The sequence below is a fragment of the Oryza brachyantha genome, chromosome 2, assembly GCF_000231095.2.
Source record: "Oryza brachyantha chromosome 2, ObraRS2, whole genome shotgun sequence".
In the NCBI taxonomy this organism is placed as follows: domain Eukaryota; kingdom Viridiplantae; phylum Streptophyta; class Magnoliopsida; order Poales; family Poaceae; genus Oryza; species Oryza brachyantha.
Genome location: NC_023164.2, coordinates 9,644,917 through 9,656,982, shown reverse-complemented (window position 1 = coordinate 9,656,982; position 12,066 = coordinate 9,644,917). Strand labels below are relative to the sequence as shown.

Sequence of the window (12,066 nt, the reverse complement as noted above, 5' to 3'; positions counted from 1 at the left end):
CGATCACTTTCGACCGTTCGGATCATCCTGACCGAGTGGCTCACCTGGGACGGTACCCACTGGTGCTAGCCCCAGTCGTCAAGAATGTCAAGTTGAAGCGCTTCCTCACTAACGGAGGGAGCGCCCTCAACATCCTCTTCGCCAAGATGCTCGATGACATGAAGATCCTGAGGTAAGAGCTACGCCCTAGCAATGCGCCCTTCCATGGGGTCATTCCCGGGCTATCAACAATACCACTCGGGCAGATCACTCTTTCGGTTACCTTTGGTACAAAGGACAACTACCGGATGGAGAACATCTGTTCTGAAGTCGCTGACTTCGAGAAGGCGTACCACGTCATCATCGGCAAGCCCGCGTTGGTGAAGTTCATGGCGGTCCCGCACTACACCTACCTTATGGTTAAGATGCCCGGGCCACATGGTGTCATCACCCTGCGCAGCGACATCAAACAGGCCTTCAGCTGCGAAACAGAGAGCTGCGAGATTGCACAACCGGCTGAAGAACAAGCTGGCCGGGAGCAGATACGCGAAGCCTCGACTTGCAAGACGGAGGACGATGATCTACCATCTAAAAAGGTGGCAAAAATCACCTCCAACGAGAAGAAGCAGATCGCCCTCGACCCCACCGACTCGTCTAAATTTACTTTCATAGGAACTCAATTAGATTCCAAATAGGAACTCGCGCTCGTCACTCTCCTCCAAAATAATAAAGATATTTTTGCTCGGAAACCGCCTAATATGCCAGGAGTCCCTAGGGAAGTGATTGAGCACTCCTTGAATGTAAAAGACGACGCTAGGCCAGTTAAGCAGCGCCTTCGCCGCTTCACACAAGATAGGAAAGACGCGATTAAGGAGGAGTTGACCAAACTGCTCGCGGCAGGCTTCATAGAAGAAGTCAATTACCCCGACTGGTTGGCCAACCCCGTCATGGTCAAAAAGAAGAACAACAAATGGCGAATGTGTGTGGATTACACGGATCTTAACAAGGCATGCCCTAAGGATCCGTTTGTTCTACCGCACATCGACCAAGTCGTAGACTAGACGGCTGGCTGCGCATTGCTCAGTTTCCTCGATTACTACTCGGGCTACCATCAGATCAGCCTAAGACAGGCCAATCAAATGAAGACCGCCTTCATCACACCATTCGGCGCATACTGCTACGTTACGATGCCGTTCGTTCTGAAAAACGCGGGGGCAACCTACCAACGGACACCCCAGGGGTGCCTCCACGATTAGATCGGGCGAAACGTAGAAGCATACGTCGACGACGTGGTCGTGAAGTCGAGGAAGAGGGATGACCTACTAGTCAACCTAGAGGAAACATTCAATAACCTCCGACGCTATAGGATGAAACTAAATCCTGAAAAGTGTGTGTTTGGTGTCCCCTCCGGCATGCTCCTAGGTTTCGTCGTATCCCGACGAGGCATCGAGCCAAACCCGGAAAAAGTCCAAGCCATACTCAACATGAAGCCTCCCAGCGAGCTCCGACATGTCCAGAAGTTGGCCGGATGCATGGTGGCCCTCAGCCGATTCGTGTCACGACTCGGCCTCCGAGGGATGCCCTTCTTCAAGCTACTGAAGAAGACCGACCACTTCACATGGACCCGGAAGCACAAGAAGCCTTTGAGGACTTCAACAAATACTTGACCTCTTCCCCCGTGCTGGCTTCGCCCAGCCCAAGTGAGCCGCTCCTACTCTACATCTCGGCTACAAAACAAGTCATCAGCACGGTCCTCGTGGTCGAGCGGGATGACGAACACGCTCAGCTGGTACAGCGGCCGGTGTACTTCGTTAGCTAAGTACTTAGAGAATCCAAGCTAAAGTACCCCCAAGTCCAGAAACTTCTTTACGGTGTCCTGATAACGGTAAGGAAGCTCGTTCACTACTTTCAAGCCCACCAGGTTTCAGTCGTCACATCATACCCCCTTGGCAACATCATACATAATAAGGAGGTGCAAGGCAGAATCGCAAAGTGGGCACTGGAGATGATGTCGTACGACATCACCTTCAAGCCCCACACCGCGATAAAGTCACAGGCACTCGCCGACTTCGCCATCGAGTGGACCGACGTACAACTGGAAACCACGCCAGAAGAGCTGCCTCACTGGACAATGTACTTCGATGGCTCCCTACGCATGTCAGGGGCCGGGGCTGGAGTAGTGCTTATATCACCCAATGGCGAGAAGTTTAAGTACGTACTCCAAATTCACTTCCCGGCCTCACACAATGTAGCCGAGTATGAAGCACTCCTCCATGGGCTACGGTTGGCTATATTGTCACGCCCAGAAATTCCTCACACGAATTTCTGAACTTAATTGTGTATTAAATTCCCTGTCCAGGACCAGCCAGGGTACACAAAAAGACAATGTTGATTACATAACCATCGTTCTTAGAAACAACTGAAAATTACACTTATTCTAGCGGAAATGCAGCGGAAAGAAAAACAAAGGGGGGTAGACTAGCTCCAGCGGGTACGGCTCCAGTCCACAGGCAACACTTCGACGGCGGAACAGCTCACTCCTGAGAGGCACCTCCATCGGACTCGACTTCTTGCTCTGGGGTGGGAAAGTTAAGCAAGGTTGAGTACAAACCACCGTACTCTACAAGCAACACGGACAAGGGGGAAAAAGTAAATGATGCATAAGGATTAACAAGGACAGGCTAGGGTTAGTTGCAATAAAGCGGCAGTTAAACAAATAACAGAGATTAAAAAGAAACAAGGTAATTTAATACAGTAAAGCATAAGTAAATAAATAGTTGTAAAGTACCACAACACTGTTCAACTTTACACCACGTTGCAATAGGCCCAACCACTACTCAACGTTACACCACGTTGCAGTAGTTCCGAGTGATAACCAATTTACTCAAGTTATTAGAGGTTCACTAATCACAGTGAAGCTGGGAGTTCGCCCGTAACAGTGGGCACGGCTATTCGAATAGTTTATACTCTGATTAGAGGTGTACTACTGTACCCACAAGACACGACTCCACTACACTTAAACGTGCGCCGACATACCACCATGGTATACCGGAAAGGAGACCGTGATAGGACCCGTTACACAACCCTCCCTATTTAATCGTACCACACCTCAGGTCTCACCCCCTCCTTTACACCAAGTCGGGCAGTCCCCTCTTGTGCCTTGGTAGATCCGGAAGCAGTAGAGGCTTTCGTTACACCACGATTGCCCGTCCATACTCCATCACGCCTACCCTTGCCTGGGTACGTCAAATAGTTCGAAGTCGTGCTTCAAATCCCACCTTACCTATTTCGGCATGTGGTTAGCACTTAATTACTTCCAGGGTTTCCCGTGAACCGGTCCTTAATTGGCATGGGTGCGACTCTCAAAACCATGTACCCACAGCCCACCATTATCAATATTTTAGTTGACATTAACCCGAACCGGGTAATGAATCAATATCTCAGCTATTCAGAACTAAGCATGTTTAAATGTGATCCCATGAGCTATTTGTGCTAAGTAGGGCTAAGCATTAACCTAAGCCTAGCTCTAATCAAGTTACCCCTGGTCCAGCAATGAATAAAGTCGGATAAACAACGGCATAATAATAAGGTTTACCCGAAGAAAATAAATATCGTAAATACTTTAATTAAAACAATGCATATTTGAAATAAAGAAAGCGGGGAATTTGCAATAATGGGTTCAATATGTTCAAGGATGAGTGTCACTTGCCTTGCTCTGGCCCTTGGGGAACTTCGGCGACGATCTCGAAGTAAACCGGCTCTTCGGCGGGGTCCGAATCTAAGCGACAAAGCACAAAAATAAATAAAACAGGCACAAACTCTACTGAAACAGCAAAAGAAACTATTTTTAATGGATTCTTGACAATTTTATGAATTTAATGAAATTTGAATGGACCTAAACGGAGACTAGATGAATTACTAATGAATTTTAGAAGTTTTCTGGGTTTTTAAGCTAAACAGAAAAGTCCTAAATCAATTATTGCGCAATTAATGGGGCTGCTGACGTCAGCGAGGAGAGAGGAGGCTGACGGCTGACAGGTGGGGACCACCTGTCGGTGAGAGAGAGGGAGAGGGAGAGACTGACACGCGGGCCCGGGGAGGAGAGAGAGGAGGCGGGCGCGGGGAACGACTGACGGGTGGGGCCCACTCGTCAGCGAGAGGGGAACAGAGAGGAGCAGAGTGCGCAGGCTCGGGCGGACGGCGGCGACCGGCGGGAGCGGCGGGCGACGCGGCGGCGGCGGCGCACGGCGACGGCGGCGCGACGGCGGCGGCGCGACGGCGACGACCGGCGAGCGGCGACGGCGCGACGGCGACGACCGGCGAGCGGCGACGGCGCGACGGCGACGACGGCCGAGGCGGCGACGACGGCCGAGGCGGCGACGCGCGGGCGCAACCCGGCAGAACAGCGGCGACGGTGACTGGCGAGCGGCGACGGCGCGGCACGCGCGGCGCAAGCGACAGCGGCTGGACGTCGGCGACACGAAGGCGACGACGACCGCGGCGGCCGGCGGGAGGGGCGAGCTTCGCACTCGTCCGACGACGGCGCGCGACTCGGCGGCGGTCGGCCGGAAAGGGGGAGAAAGAGGGGAGGAGGGTGCGGGTGCTCACCGGCGGCGGCGAGAGTGCGGGCGGGTCAGCGAGACCGAGGCGGAGGTGGCGACGCGGGTGGGAGCGGAAGATCGGCAACGGCGGCGGAGATCGACGGGTGACGGCGACGGGCGAGACACGGCGGCGGCCGGGCGGCGAGGGAACGCGCGGCACCGAGGAGGCTCCCTGGCGACGGCGAGGGCGGCAGCAAGTCGGCGACAGCGGGACGGAGGTGGTGACGCAACAGGGCGGCGGCGACCGGCTGCTGGCGACGAGATTGCGCGGGGCGACGAGAGGCGGCAGCGCGGCGGCGACACGAGCGACGGCGGAAAGTGGGCGACGGTGCGCGGCGGCTCGGGATTTATAGGGTGGCGGCACCGGCTAGGGCGGGCGGAGGTTGGAGACCGAGTCGGGGACGACGCGGTCTCGGCGGCGGCCGTTGCGGCGGCGGCGCGGAGTCAGACTCGGCCGGCGCGGCGCGGCCGCGGAGCGGCGAAACGGTCACTGACAGGTGGGCCCCACCTGTCAGTGGCGCGAGAGAGAGGAGGGAGGCGGCGCGGACTCGCGGCGCGGGCGACGCGGCGAGCTGGGCCGAGCGGCGGCCCAGGCGGGGGCGCGCGCGGGCGGGCGGAGGCTGGCTCGGCTGGGCCGGCCGAGGAGGGAGCGGTGGGCCGGCTCGGCTGGGCCGGCCCGGGAAGGAAAAGAAAAAGAAAAGGAAAAGGAAAAAGAAAGAGGGAGGAAAATTGGACTTCGGTTGGCCGAGTTTTAAATTAATTTGTTTGGCCAAATTTTATACTTCTGCAATTTAAATTTAAATCCTGTTAGTCGATTTGCGAGCCTTGATTTGATTGGATTAGGTTCTTTTAGAGGGATTTTTCCGGAGTTAATTAAGCCAATTGTTGCTTACAAATTTCTTTTTACGATTTAGGCTTAGGACGAAACTCCGGGTGTGACATATATCCCTCGGGATTAAGCGGTTGCTAGTTCATGGGGATTCACAGCTAGTCGTCAACCAGGTCATGTACGAATGGACCTGTGCTGACGAAAACATACAAGCCTACCGACAGGAGGTACGCAAACTCGAAAACAAGTTCGAGGGACTCGAGCTGGTTCACGTCTTGCGGCACAACAACGAAACCACCGACGAATTAGCCAATCTCGGCTCAAAACGGCTGCAGGTGCCAACCGACATATTCGTCAAACACCTCATGAAGCCTACAGTCGAGAAAAAGGAGGACGAACCCAAACCGACCCCGAGTGAAGCAGAAGATGCAGGAGACAACAGCCGACCACCGAACTCCGACGACCGCACAGTCGCAGTCATCACGGACGACTAGAGAATTCCGTTCATCAAGTTCCTCACGGAGGAAGTCCTCCCGACTGATAAGGCCGAAGCCGAACGCGTAAGCCGGCGAAGCTACTGCTATATCTTGTCAGACGGAGAACTCCTGCGGCAAAGCGCGTCGGGCATTCTCATCCGCTGCATGCTCCCTGAAGAGGGCAAACGAATACTCCAGTCTATCCACTCGGGCCTCTGTGGCAACCACGCCTCGTCCAAGACGCTAGTTGGAAAGGCCTACAGGCAAGGGATCTTCCGGCCAACCGCCGTCACCGATGCGCAAGAGTTGGTTAGAAAGTGCGAGGGGTGCCAATTCTTCACAAAACAGACACACATGCCAGCACAGGAACCGCAAACTATCCCGATCTCCTGGCCGTTCACCATCTGGGGACTCGACATTATCGGGCCCTTCAAGCGGGTGCCAGGAGGGTTCACCCAACTGTTCATCGCCATCGACAAATTCACCAAGTGGATAGATGCAAAACCGGTCACCACAATTGACTCGGCGCATGCGAAAGACTTCATACAAAATATCATCTACCGCTTCGGCATTCCGAACCGTAGAATTATGGACAACGGTAGGCAGTTCATCTTTGGAGTCTTCCAAGATTTTTGCGAGGAGCGTGGGATCAAGATCTGCTACGCCTCCGTAGCACACCCGAAGAGCAACGGGCAAGTCGAAAGAGCTAACGGCATGATCCTCCAAGGAATCAAAACCAGGATCTTCGACCGACTACATCCCTACGCCGGACGATGGGAGCAAGAGCTGCCACCAGTACTCTGGGCACTTCGCACCTCCGTCAGTCAGGCTATGGGACAATCGCCCTTCTTCCTTGTGTATGGAGCAGACGAAGTCCTGCCCACCGAAATCGACCACGAATCGTTTCGCATACGCAACTACAACGAGTCCACGACAGACACGGCCAGGGAAGATGACCTTGACAGGCTGGAAGAAGCCAGGGATATCGCAACTATCCAATCGACGCGCTATCTGCAGGGACTCCGCCGATACCACAATAGGAATGTTCGCGGTCGAGCGTTCCTAGTCGGCAACCTGGTCTTACGCAAAGTACATACCACAAAAGATCGACACAAGCTATCCCCAATCTGGGTAGGGCCCTACGCCATAGCTGAGGTCACTCGGCCCGGCTCGTAACGACTAAGGATGGAAGACGGAAGGCTGCTAGAGAATTCATGGAACATTAAGCAGCTACGTCCCTTCCACACATAGTCAATCCCTTGTATTTTTTTCTTTTTACCCTTTGTCTGCCCTCGCCGAGTGCCTCCCACTCGGAAGACCAGTCGAGGGCAACAATGTACTCTACCTTCCAGTTCCGTTTTAATAAAATCTACTGCCAATGAGTCCTTTAACTATCGGTTAATCGAAGTCTGGATGCAGTAGCACATCCGCTCGGCCACTCCTCGCTTCCCACCAAACCGAGTAACACTACGCTAAGCTCCACGCTGGCTAAGTCCGCTCGGGGGCTGCTGGGACAGGCACACGCCGAGAGGATAACTCGTCACGTGACAACGAAACACACCACAGCGGAAGACTCTAAAGCAAATATATTAATTAAAGTCACACCACAACAGTTCGCCTAGAATATGGTTAACTACTACAAGTTTTCCTACTTTACAGGCAAGGGTCATCTGCGACCGACTCGGCAGCCTTCTCCGACTCGTTTACGTACTTCATAGCCGTCTCCTCGTCGCAGTCGGCAGCAAATCCATCGCAGATGGCATCAACCTCCACCCGGGGAAACATCGACTTTACAATGGCAAGAGCATGGCTAGCCGCCAGCTTCGCCGTCTCCCGTAACTCGGCGCCGTGGGCTGCGGGCATCTTCTCCAGGTGCTGGACCACCCCGTCTATGCTGACCGATGAGGAGCCCTGCGCCAGCAGCAGCGTGGCCCCGAGCTCATTAAGGGCGACCGTGACGAGCCGATCCCGAGCCAGCTCAGCTTCCTGAGTCCTGGCCTCGGGTGCCTCCACCACGGACTTCGCCCGAGATTGTGCCTCTGCTAGCAAGCATACAAGTCAGGAAAAGCCCGGAAGGGATAACGAGGGATGGGGAAAAGAAAATCTTACCTACGAGCTCGGCGACGGCAGTATCCTTGGCTTTCTTGAGCCGAGCGCATTCGGCTTCCAGCACAGCCTTCGAAGCCGACAGCTGGGAGCGCTCGGCCTCAAGCCCAGCCTTCGCCGCCAGCAGCTTGGTGCATTCAGCTTGTAGCCCAGTGTTCGCCTTCCTCAACTCCCCGAAGGCAGCGTCTTGATCTGGCAAAAGAAGGCAACCTTCAGCCACGAAGAAGAAACAATGACCAAAGACAGATCGTCGCACCTTTGATCCGAGCGGTGCTCGACACCAGCTCCACGCGAAGGTCGGCTATCTCACCTTGCAGGCGGCTCTCCAGGGCCTTCGCCCGCTCTAGGATTTCATCGCGATCCTGTCGCAAGGCGTCCATGTTCCCCGACTGGAGATCCAGCAATCGAAGGGCCTCCGACTTCGCCTTCGAGCGTGCTTTGATTCTCTGTATGACACGATAGGAGTGAACGGGGTCGCGCATGCAAGGAGGCGGTGAAAGAGCGTACCTTCATGAGCTTCACTGACTTCTCGATATATCGCTCGATCTTGGCAATGTCCTTAGAGTCGGCCGAAGGGTAAATCTTGGCTCGCTCAGTGCGGCTCTCTTGGGCCCTCGGCGGAAGCGCTGCTGAGGATGTAGCCACGACTAGCGAAACGACCATCCTGGCACTCGGCTCCGCGGTACCTGTGGGCGGAAGCACCACGGGTGCATCCGACTCCATAATCAGCACCATACCGGTGGCCGGGATGATCGCCAGGACCGTTTCGTCTGACGGCCCCATCGCGAGGTTGGGACCGCAGGAAGCATGGCCACCGACAGACTTGGGGGCTAAGTGTCCTTGGGCCCAGGCGGCGCGGCCGGGTCGATGTCGCTCGACTTCCTGGAAAGGCCGGGCGACACGAGTTCAGCGAGCATACGAGTCCAAGTGGATCGAAACATGAAAGCTGAGCTATATTACCTCGATCCTGTCTTGAAGGCGGGTCTCCTCAGGCGCCTCAAGGGAGGCGGGCTCAGAGAGCGTGTTGAGGCCGCAGCGTCATTGGCTTCTGGTGACCCGGCAGCCTCCGCGTCGTGATCAAAAGCCAAACGTTTGGCGGCTGGCTCATCTGCCGAGGCTATCGCTCCCCTCTTGAGCTCGGGCATGCCCCGGCTCGGGGGGTAGAACAAGAATTGGTGGTGGTCCTACAGAAAGGACATAAGCCAAATCACGACGGGTCAAGGAAAAGAGCAAAACACCCCAAAGAGACAAAGAACTCACCGGGGGAGGAGCGTTCCCAGCACGAAATGGCAAAGGAAAGCCGGCAGGAACAGCGGGAATGTTGGTGTCCAGTGCAAACAGCCGTCAAGTCCTGGCTTGGATGGTTTCCCATCGTAGCACCTCCTCTGACTCCCGAGTCGGGTCCTCACTCTCGGTATAGTCAAAGGCAAACCGGACCCGGTCCTTCAAAGGCTGGATCCGACACCGAATAAAGTGCCGGGTTACCCAAACGTTAGTTAAGCCAGCAGATTTCAAGTTCTCCACTAGGTTAAGCAACGAGTTCACCTGTGGCATTTCTTCGGTTGTCGAGAGCGACGACCAAGCTTCTCGAGCAACAGGAGCGTGGCCAACGAAAGAGGGAAGGGAGTCGATAAGGTTAGAACAATAAAACCACGCCGCGTGCCAGCCCTTCAGGGAGGTTTTCATAGGCAGAGACAGCCAAGCTTTCTTGCTCCCCTCACGGAGCTGAATGCCGGCGTCACCCACCACCGATGGATGATTCCGGTTCGGTTGGGGCTTAACGGCGAACAAATGGCGAAACAAGTTGAAGTGAGGGGGGATTCCAAGGAAGGTTTCACAAGTGTATACAAACACTGCGATCTGAAGAATGGAGTTGGGATTTAGATGGTGAAGCTCGATTCCATAAAAATCCAATAGACCCCGGAAGAATGAAGACACTGGAAGCGCAAAACCCCGCTCAAAAAATGGCTCGAATACAACTACTTCCCACGAGTCGGGGGTGGGAAATTCCTCACCGTAAGCATTGCGGTACCCTGCTACCTCCTTGCTCTGAATCGAGCCTGCTTCGAAGAGGTCGGAAAGGCTCTGGTCGGAGACGATGGAGGACTGCCAAGCGTGCAGCGGCAGCGTCATCCCTGAATCCGTCGGGGAAGCCATTTGGGGTTCTCTTTGGTGGGGTGGAGGGGAAGCGTGGGTGCGGTGGGCGGAGGAGAAAATGGAGCTCTGAGCGCAAAGGCTAGGGTTTTGGCGAGTGGGAGATCATCGGAGCAAATTGTGGCTACAGTAATTAGCGCGGCGAGGAAGAAGATGAATCGACGGGGTAACGGGAGACTTAAATGGGCTGCTCCTGGGCCCAACAGCCAGAAGATTCCATTACAGGGCTAAGTACCGTTATGTTCCCATACAGGCAGGGCGGACCGAAATTTTCGGTGCTGGCATAACGGATACCATGCTGTGTTCAAGGAACGTTACAAGTTTTATAACAGTAATATGGAATTCATAATTTCTTTCAAATCGGGAATCGGTGGTACGCCTATGTTATGGGCTCATGGCCGCACTTGGGCAGGCGTCAGTCGATATCACCCATGGCACTTAATTGCGCTCCTTAGCCTGTGCCTAAACTTTGAGTAAACCCGAATCAACTCGGTATTAACTACTCGGCTGTAACGGTTGAGCCAGTCGGCGCAACCTATTCCATGGGCAGAACATAGCTAAGCGTTGCATGTCTGGAGTAACACGGCACAGACTCACTTCCAAACCACTCGGGTCCGGAAGCACTTGAAACAGTGCAGCTCGAGTTGGTAAGCTCAAAAACTTCGAGGAAACATTTTGGGTAACAGTCCATAGATGACTCTATATTTAATTGTTACGCATTTAAGCATAGAGTCGGGGGCTACACCTATTAGGTGCATCATCATAGAGTACTCAGGATCACTCGGGAAGCACTCGGGGAGCACCTGAAAAGCACTTGGATAGTGTCAAGCATATAGCGCCAGGATGCACCTTATGATCAACGATCTGCGCGGATGACCTACGCTGCTATAGACGACTCCGGGGGCGGCTGTGGGATAACTATACCGGGGGTATACGGAGACTATACAAATACGTACGGTCAACGGGGTACCGAATAGGAAGGAGAATATATCTGTACGGTGTTGGCTAGGAGTCCGGTACGTACTAGATTGCACCCGGGCCATAACCGAATTAGGATAGATCTTAGTCTTACTAGATTAGGACTCTATCATATCTGTAACCCTTCCCCCCCTATATAAGGGGTACGGGGTGCCATCTGCGCAATACAATCGTCAAGCAGGAGTAAGGTATTATCTCGCCACGTCGAGAGCCTGAACCTGGGTAAATCACCCCCTCTTCATCTTAACCATCGAATTCCGAGCTCAGTAGCCACCCTATAAGTTTATTGCTGACACCAATCGTCGAAAGATATGCTTGGTCTTGGCATGAAACGTATCGTTCTTGGTCAATCAAATAGCACTTTGGCTATCAAAATAAACAACATTAGTGCCCTGCTGAATACCAACTTCAGAAACCAAACATCGCAACCAAATAGCCTCCTTGACATCTTCAGTAGCTAAAATATATTTTACTTCGGTGGTAGAAAGAGAAGTAATAAACTAAAGAAAAGTTTTACAACTGATAGCTGAGCTACGCAAACAAAAGATATATCCAGAATAGGCATTTGCTTATCAAGATCTTCATCATAATCAGAATCAACAAACCTAATAATATCATTTGTCTTCACTCTGTTCTTATCAAACATCAAGCCAAAATGAGAAGTAACTTTCAAATAACGAAGAATCCACTTCATGGAATTCTAATGTTCTTTGATAGGATTATGCAGGAATCTGCTAACCACACTGATAGCATGAGCCAAATCGGGTCGAATGCAAATTATAGCATACATAAGATTGCCAATGGCACTAGTATAAGAAACACATGACATGTAGTCTTTGTCATCTTTATTAGTAGGGCACTTATTTTAAGATAATTTAAAGTGTGAAGCAAAAGGTGTAGAAACAGTCTTGCAAATACCAAGATTAAATTTCTCACGTATCTT

The 12,066-nt window shown here is 53.3% G+C and overlaps 1 protein-coding gene across 1 annotated transcript; it reads left to right on the top strand.

The window, feature by feature from the left end:
• The first annotated feature begins 287 nt into the window (after window positions 1-287).
• LOC107303518 lies at window positions 288-674 on the top strand. The gene has a single exon (XM_015833090.1). It carries the CDS (start codon window positions 288-290, stop codon window positions 672-674), a length of 387 nt encoding a protein of 128 aa, XP_015688576.1.
• The last annotated feature ends 11,392 nt before the right edge of the window (window positions 675-12,066 follow it).

What these genes read in the sequence shown, in the direction of transcription:
- LOC107303518 (XM_015833090.1), top strand. Translation starts at nt 288, where the DNA reads ATGGAGAACATCTGTTCTGAAGTCGCTGACTTCGAGAAGGCGTACCAC.